The 13,272-nt window shown below is 43.9% G+C and overlaps 1 protein-coding gene across 1 annotated transcript in view; it reads right to left on the bottom strand.

Annotated features, from left to right (window-relative positions):
- The window catches only part of DACH1 (dachshund family transcription factor 1), a 543,478-nt gene that overhangs the window by 9,750 nt on the left and 520,456 nt on the right, over positions 1-13,272 (bottom strand). The window contains exon 8 of the mRNA XM_015426898.1: positions 3,029-3,176. Within this exon, the coding sequence (XP_015282384.1) occupies positions 3,029-3,176 (148 nt within the window). The remainder of the gene's footprint in view (positions 1-3,028; positions 3,177-13,272) is intronic.

The following is a 13,272-nucleotide window of genomic DNA, read 5'->3' on the forward strand; positions in this document are numbered from 1 at the left end:
CATTGCAATGCCCATAATACTTTGTGTGGTAACAGTAATACTGATTTAATGACAGAAAGCCTATAGGATATAGGTTGTGGTCACTGAACTCCTTTAAACATTGAAAGTGATGGCCAACAAGAAGCCTTGCTGTATGAAATCCAACCACAATCAGATCAACTGTAAGACCCACTAAGAGTGTATATGTATGCGTAAAGCGTCAAGTCGCAGCCAACTTATGGTGACCCCAGCAAAGGGCTTTCTAGGCAAGTGAGAAGCAGAGGTGGTCTGTCATTGCCTTCCTCTGCAGAGTCTTCTTTGGTGGTCTCCCTTCCAAGTACTGACCCTGCTTAGCTTCCAAGATCAAAAGAGGTCAGGCTATACTGTGCTGCAGAGGTCATTTCGGGGGGGAACGCAGTTCCCCCGGGTGAGGTGCAGGGGTGCGGGGCACACAACGAAGCCCCACCCCCTTCTTCCGGCAGCCCCCTGCTTCCAGCCTCATTCTGTTGCAGAAGGAGGAAGAAGCAGGAGGGTAAGTTGGCGTCCTCCCCCTCTGCCTGGCCGAGGCCACTCCACGTGGCCTCCGCAAGGACTCCCAGCCCCATCCAGGAGCCTCCCCGAGGTAGCTGTGTTAGTCTGTTGCTGCAAAATAGTCCAAGAGTTCAAATAGCACCTTTAAGACTAACAAATAGCACCTTTAAGAGTAACCTTTAAGACTAAGACTGAGTGGTGGGTGTGGTCTTATGACACACTTCCGGTGATGGCAGGGGGTGTGGCATATGCTAATGAGTTATGCTAATGAGTTCCCCTAGCTCTTTTTCTACGAAGCGACCCCTGCTGTGCTGCCTTCCCTCCCCAACTAAGAATACCGCCCCTTGCCCTGACCTGGATATCCCAGGCAAGCCCGATCTCAATCTTGGAAGCTCAGCAGGGTTGACTCCGGCAAGAACTTGGATGGGAGACCTCCTTGGAACACCAGAAGTGGGAGGTGGGGGCAGGCTTTATTCAGCCACCTCTCTGAATATCCTCCAGGCCCCCAGTAGGGGTCAGTCACCAGAGGTCGCCATGGCTTCCAGGTGCGCACACACTCACACGTGCATATTATTTATTTATTTATTTTGGCTTACATGACCAAAGGTCTCAAGCACAGGCATAAAATACAGTTTGTGTTTAGACATCAAAGCAAAGTCAAAACAGTGAACTTTTCCGAATCGGTAAGATATAATCACTATAAAACATTCTGAACATATTATTTAAAATAGTTAGGATAAATATATATACTGCCCCTTTTACTATACCAACCATGGCTCACAGCAATATATATACTGCCCCTTTTACTATACCAACCATGGCTCACAGCAGCCTCCATAACTGAGCATCCCACTTCAAAACCCAACCAGGCTACTTCTGCTTTCTTCCCCCACCCTGGTAACTCACAACAACAGGGAGTGAAGGAGAACACCTCTCATCCCATCAGGTACATGAAAGCACCTAGCTGATTTATAATTAACCTCGGGGAAAAAAATGACTAACTTTTGGACACCCACTGAACATTCAGGCAATTAATTCAATTTCCCAGATTAATTACAAATTTTACTAAAGATGGGGGTTCATTAACCTTCTGTAATTAGAAAACTCCAGTTCTGGTGTCATGATTCCAACTAAGTTTTCCTTAAGTTACTATCACCAAAGTCAGGCCCCAAATTATAATAAAACAAAGAACTAATTGAAAGTGGACTTCTAGCAACAGCCAAGGCCTGTCAAAATGAGTAGGTCGTACAACAAATCAGTATTCCCCTGAATGTTACGAATTATTTTTAATATCCATATGGATGATTTTTAAGTGCTGTGAATCCTTGAATTATGGCAAGTCAGGGCTCTTTTTGTAGATAAAGCCCAGCAGGAACTCATTAGCATATTAGGCCACACCCATGACAGCACAGCTCATTGGCATATAAGGCCACACCCCCATGTTACCAGAAGTGTGCTCATTCAGCCACACCCACCTTTTGCTTCTTATTCTGCTTACTTTGTTTGTTGTCAAAACCCAGGGCTTTTTTGTAGCAGGAATTCCTTTGCATGTTAGGCCACACACCCCTAATGTAGCCAATCCTAATGAGTTTCTGCTGTTGGGTGTGGCCTATTATGCTAATGAGTTCCTGCTGGGCGTGGCCAACTTGGAAGCCAGCCAGAACTCCGTTCCTGTGTGTTCCTGCCCAAAAATAGCCCTGGGCAAGATAGTGGCGAGAGCAAGATACCAGATTCAAAATCTATATAGAAACAGTCCTGCTGGGCAGAATTCATATATTTTTGGAAGTAAAACTCCTTAAAAATAGAGCGCTGGGTTGGTGCTGCTGGACCGGACAGTTTAACATCTACTGGACACTACCTACCTCCATGAATAACCATCTACCTCTAATGAATGACCATCTTGTTTAAATGTGAGCACTTTATTTGTATTATTAGTTGGTTTTTACTGTTTTTATCCTGTTTTTATGTATGGACATCTCTTGCCCTCTTCTAAGCCGCCCTGAGCCCGTTCGCGGGGAGGGCGGGGTATAAATACAAAAATAAATAATAAATAAATAAATAAAATGCAGAAGGTCCCAGGTTCAATCTCCAATATCTCCAGTTAAAAGAACTGGCAGTAGGTGATGTGAAAGACCTCAGCCTGAGCCCCTGGAGAGCCGCTGCCAGTCTGAGTAGACAATACTGACTTTGATGGACCAAGAGTCTGATTCAGTATAAGGCAGTTTCATGTGTCCATGTGACTCCCTTCAGTCACCATGGCTAGTAGCCACTGATGCTTATCCTCCATGAATCTATCTAATCCCCTTTTGAAGCTGTTTATAAGAACATAAGAAGAGCCCTTATAAGAATGCATGTAAAGCATTCTGAACACTTGAGAACACGATGGGTCGGGCCCAGTGAGTCCCTTCTGCCAAGTGGGGAGTCTTCACTTTGTCTAGCAGGGGAACTCTTGACTCACTCACTGGAACGGAGTTGTTGGATCCAATCCTGTAAATATTGATCAGGTTATCGTGATTACCTCTATTCTTCTGTTCCACCGCCAGCTGTTTTTCAAGTGTTTCCCTCAGTTCCCGTTCCCTGAACAGCTCCATCTTGAGCTCCGTCTTTTCCAGCTGGACCTGCTTCTCTTGAGCTCTGGCATTGTCTATGGCAACCTTTAGCAGGCCCTGTATGGAGACAAACATCAGAAAAGTGGTTGTTTAGAAAATGGAAACAATCCAATGCACGTCCACTGTCTAAAATTCTACAAGTAACCTGTTAAATAAATTACAGTCCTGCGGTGGCTCAAGTGGTTAAGACGCTGAACTGCAGGCTGTGGAAGGTCAGTAGTTCAGCAGTTCGAGACCCGAGTGTGCCGCATGATGGAGTGAGCTCCTGTCTCTAGTTCCAGCTCCTGCCAACTGAGCAGTTCGAAAGCAAGAAATTGCAAGTAGATAAATAAGTACCACTTTGGTGGGAAGGTAACAGCGTCCCGTGCGCCTTGGTGTTTAGTCATGCCGGCCACATGACCACAGAAACGTCTTCGGACAGCGGAGGTGAGCACCGCAACCCTAGAGTCGGACTCGACTGGCTTTCGAGCAAGGGAACCTTTACCTTTTTACCCCTGTTTCAGTGTGTGTGCAGTCTAGTGACGCAGCCACGCTGCGCTTCGGGGGGCGGAGTTCCCCCCCGGGGCCCAATTCCGTCGTGACGGAAATCGGGCCTACGAAGCAGGGGTTTACCCGCCCCCCGCCTCCACTTGGCAGCCCTAAGTCAGTGCCCGTGTCCATGAACTACCTTTCGAATAGAGGTGCATACCTCAACAAATACAAACAAGCTAGTCCTTGCTGCAATAGAAGCAACATCAACATTCATTTAGCAGGCTGGTTACTGACATGTTGAATACCTATTTAGGGTAAGGCCTTCAACATAAGTCCGGCCAAATTCTTTTACTCCATGGAATATTCATTTTCCAGATCTACTACTTGTCCTCTGCCTCTTCCATGAAATGTCGTTATTGAGCTAATGTGTTTTATTAGTTCCTTCGGTATTTTTTCCCCTGGGGCATCCCCAAGTCAGTTTTTGCTTAATGGTGCTTCCCTCATTTGGTATTCATACAGCGTTGAGTCCCACTATTCAAGATGCCAAATAGGTAACAGTAAAGTCAGAACAGTCAGCTATTCAATTTTGCCAGTTCCTTGGGGTTTTAAGTTCTCAGAAATCAAGAATTAGGGCTATTAAGGAGTTCATAGGACATGAGAAATACAGTATTTGGCTAGGTAAGCAACTAGTGCAAAGTAGAAACTCACTTTGCCAGACCGGGGAGGGAGAAGATACCAAATTGAAAAAAAATAGTATTGCCAACCTCCAGGTGGGGTCTGGAGATCTCCTGATATTACATTGGTCTCCAGCAGGGCTATTTCTGGGCAGGAACGCACAGGAACGGAGTTCCAGCTGGCTCCCAACTTGGCCACACCCAGCAGGAACTCATTAGCATAATAGGCCACACCCAACGGCAGAAACTCATTAGGATTGGCTACATTAGGGGTGTGTGGCCTAACATGCAAAGGAGTTCCTGCTACAAAAAAAGCCCTGGGTTTTGACAACAAACAAGGTAAACAGAATAAGAAGCAAGAGGTGGGTGTGGCTGGATGACCACACTTCTGGTAACATGGGGGTGTGGCCTAATGTGCTAATGAGCTGTGCTGTAAGGGGTGTGGCCCAATATGCTAATGAGTTCCTGCTGTTGGGTGTGGCCTATTATGCTATTGAGTTCCTGCTGGGCTTGTTCTACAAAAAGAGCCCTGGAGACTGCAGAGATCAGTTCTCCTGGAAAAATTGGCTACTTTGGAGGGTAAACTTTATGGCACTGTACCCTGCTAAAGTTTCTCCCCTCCCCAAGCTCCACCCCCCAAAATCTCAAGGTATTTCTCAACCCAGAGCTGGAAACACCATCTGTTTTATTCTCTGACAGAATCAGGATGGGTATAGGGTTGCGAACGCCAATCTGGGAAATTCTTGCACATTTGGGGTGGAGCCTGGGGAGGGGAGGGTAAAATGCCTTAAATCCCCCCCTCCAGTGCAGCCATTTTCTCCATGAGAACAGGTCTAGAGATGAGGTACAACTCAAGGAGCTCTCCAGGCCTCACCTGAAGGTTGGCTACCCTAGGTGAGTATAAGATGCCCCATGGATCTACAGACTAGCCAAGCTAAGTGAATACAAATAATAATAGTGAGAATTATTCTCATCGTAAAAGCAGTAGCTTTATAGACATGTTCCCCAAACCTTTTAAACAACACGTATGTGTAGAATATACTTTAAAAGGTAAAGGTTTCCCTTGCTTGAAAGCCAGTCGACTCTGACTCTAGGGTTGCGGTGCTCATCTCTGTTTCAAAGCCGAAGAACCAGCACATTTTCTTTGCTTATACTAACAGATCACGGTGTAGTTTGCATCAAGCCTACCTTTAGCCCACCAAGAGTAAGCAAGATTCTACCGCTATCTACTTCCAGTCCAATGCATAAGTGGAAATTACCCCAGATTAAATGCCACAACAAACCTGAATGCAGTGTATAAGCCCTTAAGATCACTATTTCAAACAACGTGCTGTTGTAACAAAAAAAAAAAACACTGTCCCTTAGGGCCAAGCATCAGAGAAAATGTTAAAGCTCACAAGCAAAGCCTCCTTTATATTTTTGACGATCCCTTCTCGTTGAACAATAAAAATGAGCTGCTATGGCAACTGCCATCTTTCCTCAATCAGCAACATTCATGTACATGTTTCTTCTTCATCAGGAACAAACAATTAGTAACAAATGAAAGAGATCATTACATCAAGTGCCCTTTTAGATCACCCCAATTAAAACTTTAGTTTAGCTGTATTTTAATTCTAACATACCAAATTCTAATTTTCTGCTCTGATTGCTCTTGTTGACTTATCTTTGAAAGATATACTTGGCGGTGCAAGGCTCAGAGATTTATTTAGCAAGATGCCAGCATTGGCACCACTTAACGTGTTGATTGGTTGTATTATCAGTAGCAATGGAAAATAAATTACTATTAAACTATTATTGTCCTTGGCTGACAAAACACAATATTTTGCTGTTCTTTAAATATGAAACAATCATGGATAAACATGGAGAATGAACACTAAGCTGCAACCCTGATGTGCGTAATTTTTGTTAAGCACCTTTGCAGAGTGCGAAGCCTTGAAAGCATGTTACGTTCGCGCTGGGTTTCGGCGCCGTTATCTTATCCGCTGCCCGATTCCCCAAACATATTTTTGAAACACTTTCTTCTAATGTCGCTAATGGTAATGCACTGTCGACGGCTGCTCATTATGGCTAGAAAAATATTCGCTTTTTTGGCTCCAAAACCCACCGGGGACTACTTACAACCTATGGAAAATGAACTTTTCATTTCCTAGAAGTTATATCAGGCGCATCGGCGCGGTGGCCAACACAGACAAAAAATTTTCCACTTGAAGCCAAATGGATGCTGATGAAAAAGTGTTTCTGCTGCCAACGAAAAGCCGAATGTATTGGGAAATGAAAAGAGGTATTAGCCCAACATTCAATGTAGCAATATGTGTGGAAGGGCAAATAACACAACACCTAAGACCCCTGTATGCCTTTGAACTAGCTACAATAATACCAGTGGCTTGGCTGGTGCAGGTTTATGTGGATTCGACCTAGGACCTCTTGTGTAAGATTTCAGAAAATACTTGTATATCAAGCTTGCCATTGCCATGGCTAATTTTGCATTACGGTATAAAATCAATACACTGCCAAACAATTCAGAACACAGCACAAATAGGTCTTACAATGGCTTAAACTCATTGGCTCTGATGGTATTTAAGAAGTGTAATTGTGTGCAGGATTGCAGCGCAGGACAGTAACACAGAGAAATGTTTCTCTGTGGGGAGAATCATCTACAATGGATTGCTTCAACACGAGGAAAATGAGTTGGGGAGAGGTTATGCTTATCTTGCCCCCTTTCCACTAGCTAGTATTACCCAGGCTGCGGTCACACGTAACAGAAGCCACACAAGTGAGACGGAAAACAGCCGGAGTTTCCGGGCGCGACACGAGGAAAATGAGTTGGGGAGAGGTTGTGCTTATCTTGCCCCCGTTCCACTAGCTAGTATTATCCAGTTTGGCTTCCATTGACACAACACCTAATGAATCATCTAATATTTGGTTTTGTTCATAAGATAATTACACATTTTATAATGACCCACTGTGTTTCATTTGGTGCTCAGAAAGACATACGATCCACTACTGATTGTTACATGACTGGAAGTAGCCATTTTTTTCTTCTACCCAGACTCTTAAGTGCAACCTGATTCCAGCTCCAACCAGTAGCACATTATCTTGGCTTTCTACACCGGATGCAGAGAAGAGACATTCAGGGCCCCTCCCTTGTTTGTTAACATCTAACCTGATGAAGGGTTCTAAAGAAACATTTGCACAAAAGCTTTTGTTTTATAGTCTAAGTTAGCTAATGAGTTAAACAAAGACAGAATTGTTTGAAGTTAATGAAGCTCTGTCCTAACCTTCAACACAATCATTCTTCTTTAGGCCAAAATTAGTACATTTGCTGATCCTAGTACTGAACATTAATTGTACTGATTTCAACAAGACTCAACAATGGCTTACTTCCTCCATAGCAGATCTAGAGTTAATGCACAACCTCTCCCCTGGTTAGTTTTGACAACCTCTCCTCTGGTTAGTTTTAATTATTGCTATCATGTGGTTAATTGTTATTCACTTCCAAATAAATTATTGATGCTGTTTTTAATTTTATTTGCATCTTTTGTACTTCCCCAAAATGCTCTAAGCAGCTTACAAATTTGTTTAAAAATGACAAAAGTGTCTTATAGCATAATGAGATTAAATGTTTTTCCAGGAAAATATCTTACAGCAGATGATGCACTTACCTGTAAATACATTGTCATGATCCTGGGCCTATAGTGGTGTGGCCTAAAGGCTCTAGGGAGGCCTAGTTGCTCCAGGGAAGCCTGTATTACAGTGACTACAGGTCCTACATTTCCCAGGTACCCTCTGAACCCTGTGATTGGATAACAAGGGATTTGGAGGGAAAACTTATACAAGTAGAGGAGTAGAGGGTGGTGCCTGGGAAGAAGGAATAAAATGCTGTGCCCAAAGTGGGAGGTGGGTCATTCCCTGAGAGTCGAGCTGGTGAGGCTGCTGTAGAAGGAGGGATCCCTCATCCAGAAGGGGTAAGTCATTCTGAGAGCAAGTACCTAGAGAAGGCTAGGACGGTATCGTCAGAGGCATTAGGATTTATTTTACTGAGTTACATACCTTTACTGTGCTCATTTTTCCTTCATGTTTTTGAACTATAGTTCTTATTAAATTAGTTTGTTACTCTGCATGGGTCCTCACACCTCATTTGGTCACTTATAAGGGGAAACCTGTTGGAAAAGAGTGTATAAAGGGGTAGGGTGTGTGCTTTGGACCCTCTCAAGGAGACCAATACCAGAGTGGTGGCAGCCATTAGAGAACCTTTCTAGCCACTGCCCGGGGCATACATATTGCCTTCATAATTAATGGATTAGCTCAGATCAGTTTTAAATTTTATATAGTTTTATTGGGCTCTTTTTATCTGTAATGAATTTAAGTTCAGGATATCTCACTGATAGCTAGGGATGGCTGAGCTGCCTCTAGCTGACCTTGGAATTCATTCAGTCCATGGAGAGGCCATGTTAAAAATAAAACAGGACAGTACCATGCGGCATAGAAGTCATAGTGAAGGTAATAGCCTAAGAGGAGGAGATACCCTAAGAGTTCACCGGAGGTAGGAGCCATAAAAAATCTGCTTGAAACGGGGGGGGGGGTGGGAATCTACCCATAAATCCAATGTGTTACTCACAGTTTGATCCTTAACAGAGCCGCACCATTCTATGTTCAATAAAGTCAATGGGTTGAGAAAGCTGTAACTCTGCTTAGGATAGCACTGTTAAGGTTTTAATTGAAACTGGATCAGATGGGATGTGCCAGGTGCACTAAGGTCAGGGGTGTCAAACATAGGGCCCGGGGGCCAGAACCAGCCTGTCCAGGGCTCTTATGTGGCCTGCGAGCAACTGATGCAAGGGAGGGAGTGCTTGGGGGAGTGGGCGGAGCCACTCCGATTGTGGCGTCTGCATGGCAGAACAACCTCATCTGCAGCAATCAAGCATTGTGGGAGCATCTGCCCAGTGCTGCACTGCTGGCTCTCCAGTCCGCCCATGTGGGTTTTCCTCTGTACCCCTTTCCCAGCCCATGCAGCCTTGTAGTGAGGATACACCAATTCTGAGCTTACCAGCTGCTGTCCTTTATACAGTTTCTATCTCTGGTACCTGGCATCATGTTTTATGGTACACATGGCCCATCTGGACAAAGTGACATTTCTGGTACAAGGTTATCTTTTCCATCAAAAATATAACCGGGCACTCGATACCACTGCAACCTGATCTAATATTACTCGATTTATGGAATGCCCCTCATATACCCAAATGCAGCCAAGACCTCATTTCGACTCTGCTAATAGCTGCTAAGGTGGTTATTGCGAGTAGCTGGAAATCCACCGACAAACTTCTTCTTTCCTCTTGGCGCTTAAAAATCTGGGACTTTTACATCATGGATAAACTCTCTGATGCAGTGGCTTCCTCTACTAATAGTTCATGTTCAAAATCTACTTTATGCACGAAATGGTCTCCTTTTTTAGAATATGTCTTCAATAATGACACCTCTAAATTTGCTGTTCCTTCTCAGTATGTTGCAGTATTTCATTATATGTAATTTTGTGTTGGTCATATTTATACCAAATCCCATTGTTGTTTACTGTACTATTGACTAATAATAATAAAAAAAAGATCTGACCCTTGTAACAAATGAGTTTGACACCTCTGCCTTAGGCTTTATGTCTTAGAGTTTACACTGTGTGATTGGTACTCAGTTCACAGCACAGACGTTCTATCTGTCCAGTGCACAATTTTCTGACTAAACAATGCACTTGACCAGGGGTCATTTCGTAGAAAAAGAGGCACAGGAGCTCATTAGCAAACTCATTAGCATAACTTATTTGCATATGTCACATGCCCTGACATCACCGGAAGTGTGTCAGAAGACAACACCCACCGCTCAGGCTCCACTGGACTGTTTTGGATTGCTAGCTATTGGGGGGGATGGGGGACATGCAGATCTTTCCTCGCAGAGGAGGGAGAGCTTGTACCTGAATAAATCTTGGTCTTAAAGGTGCCACTGGACTGTTTTAGACCGGGGGGCTGAGGGGAGTTCTGGAACTTACCTGGCTGCTTCTTGCTCTGACTGAGGGCTGCTGGGAGCAGGGGATGGGGCTTGTTGCATGTGCCCGCCCCCTGGGCTCTTAACTGCCGGAGCTCCGCTCCTGTGCGCTCCTACAGGAAATGACCCCTGCACTTGACAAACAAAATCCACAGTGTCTTTAGTGGCAGTTATTGATACTCTTACATTCTGCTGAGGGGCAAATGGAAAGAGTTTGGATTTCAGGTTTTGGGGATGAAGAAAAAGAGGATGTCAGGGCCAAAGAAGAACAGGGTATTGAAAAGGATCATCTAAATAAAACAAAAGTCCAATAAAATTTCTGTTTTATTTTTCTGCAATACACTAATATGGCTAGCTACCCCTCTGGAATTATCATCTAGCTGCGCATTTTTCAGTCTGTAACCGACACTACAATTTCTTAGGAAATGTGTTTCATATTTTTCTAGAGATTTTTAATTCATTTTTTAAATTATTACGGTCAGCCTTTTTGTAGGGGGTGCCACACTATTTCACCCAGTTGAAAAAATATGCTATAGGAACTTGTAAAAGATGGACTGATGAATAGATAGACAGATGGATGGATGGATGGATAGATGGATGGATGTGTTGGAATATGCAAGGTCTGTAGTGCAGCCTTATGAAGAAGATCTGAAGATCATCTGAAGGTCTTGCAGTTAGTGTAGCTAGACTAGGGACTTCCCACTTTTTACAACTGCGTCCTAGTTATCTCCTGATTGGCTTTTTTGGAGACTTCCTGTTCCTGTAGAGCTTCCTGTTGCTCTTTGTTTCTTTTACAGCAATTAGACTGGTTAGTTTAGGCTTTCACTCTGTATGTTCCATAACAGCTTGTTCTTCTATAATAAACCTACTTATATTTCTCTAAACAGTCAGTGCTCCTCTTCCTTTGTATATTTAAACTCTGCCAACAGGATGTAGGGTTCCCAACACTGACCTGACAAATGCCAGGAGATTTGGGAGCCAATGCCTGGGGAGGTCATTGTTTGGGAAGGATATGATGTCACTTCTGAATGATGCTTAAGTCTGCCTCCTCTAACCTCTATGGTCTTCGAGCATCACTATGTGTATGCCGTTTTTCTACAGAAGTGAAGTCATGTTGCTGATGTGACATTGATGTGGCGCTCTAGGGTTTGGTAAAACCACAAAGTTTGGCACTGAAGAAGTGAGCAGTGACTCACAAAGGCTCATTTTGTTGTTCAGTCGCACAGTCGAGTCCGACTCTTCGCGACCCCATGGACCAGATTACGCCAGGCCTTCCGGTCTTCCGCCGTCCTCTGAAGTTTGCTCAACTTTATGTTCGTTGCATCTATGACACTGTCTAACCATCTCATCCTTTGCCGTCCCCGTCTTCTTTGACCTTCAGTCTTTCCCAGCATCAGGGTCTTCTCCAGGGAATGCTCCCTTCTCATTTGGTGGTCAAAGTATTTGAGCTTCAGTTTCATTAGGCTCATACCCTACCACAAATTTCGTTACTCTTTAAGGTACTATTGCAGTTTTCCTAGAGCATCACAATCGGTACTAGAACACTTCTCTAAATCCTAGAGCGATGTGACCACTCTTCTGGGTATTTCCTCCCTCCTTCTTCCACTGATTGCCCTCCCATGGCTGACAACCCTGCGAAGGAAAGGCACTTAAGCAAGAGTGCTCTATTTACACATTCACAGTGTTGGCAATGACACCAGTGCTTATCCTTGACTCGGATTTATTCAGATTCTACCTCCACCCCTCTTGATTTTATTACTTTACAGTGGGCCTTCAGGTCTTTGGCCTTCTGCAGTGACAAAGTTCTCTTTCTGTAGCGAGGAAGGGCTGGATTTTAATCCTGATTGATCATTATGTCTTCTTCAGTCCTTTATTCCAAATCCCAGAATTTCAGAGGAGAAAAATGACAGGTGTTTTGAGTTATCCTTGAATGCATGTGAATTATTTTATTGACCATTTATCTAGAAAGTATTTTACGGAGCACACAGCTACTTGTATATTGCATGTTTACGGGGCATTTTGAACCTGCCCTGCTCCCTAATTCTTTAAACGGTAAATAATTTTAAAAAATCACTCAATATGCTAATTGTTTCGTCCCCCGTCACAAAAAAAATGGTTATTTTGTAAACCACCTGTAATAAATACATACGCAGATCTAGACAACAACTTGTAACTCCCCCCTCTCATTAGCATTCTGGTGAAGAGAATTTAATTCTCATAAATGTTTGCAGAAGGCAGATTGGAAGAAAAAAAAGTGGTGAATCTGTCGGTACTAAATTGCAGCTTTTGTTTGATCTAATGCTTGCAAATTATTTTGCAATATTCATATCTTGCTGGAGTACAGGAAACTCCCAAGTGCAAATACAATCTTTGCTTTGTTTTCATAGGTGACTTGATTTTGCTGGCTTCTTCTCAACAGCAGCGTCTACGGAGTTCATAAAGAGAGTATACCTGACGAGGGAACTTTGACTCTCAAAAACTTATACTCTGAAAATCTTGTTGGTCTCTACTAGACATGAATCTAGCTATTTTAAAGGTTGTTGCGGTGGCTCAAGTGGTTAAGACGCTGAACTGCAGGCTGTGGAAGGTCAGTAGTTCAGCAGTTCGAGACCCGGGTGCCGCATGACGATGTGAGCTCCCGTCTCTAGTTCCAGCTCCTGCCAACCTAGCAGTTCGAAAGCAAGAAATTGAAAGTAGATAAATAGGTACCACTTTGGTGGGAAGGTAACAGCGTTCCACGCGCCTTGGTGTTTAGTCATGCCGGCCACATGACCACGGAAACGTCTTCGGACAGCGCTGGCTCTTCGGCTTTGAAACGGAGATGAGCACCGCAACCCTAGAGTCGGACTCGACTGGCTTTCGAGCAAGGGAACCTTTACCTTTTCCCTTTCAAACTACCAAAAGCTGGGATGTCTTTGCCGGTTCATACCATGCTTTGCTCTTGATCATCTCAAGGATGATAACAAGAAGATGACATT

This window comes from Gekko japonicus, unplaced genomic scaffold, assembly GCF_001447785.1.
Source record: "Gekko japonicus isolate JY-2015 unplaced genomic scaffold, Gekko_japonicus_V1.1 scaffold104, whole genome shotgun sequence".
Taxonomy (NCBI): domain Eukaryota; kingdom Metazoa; phylum Chordata; class Lepidosauria; order Squamata; family Gekkonidae; genus Gekko; species Gekko japonicus.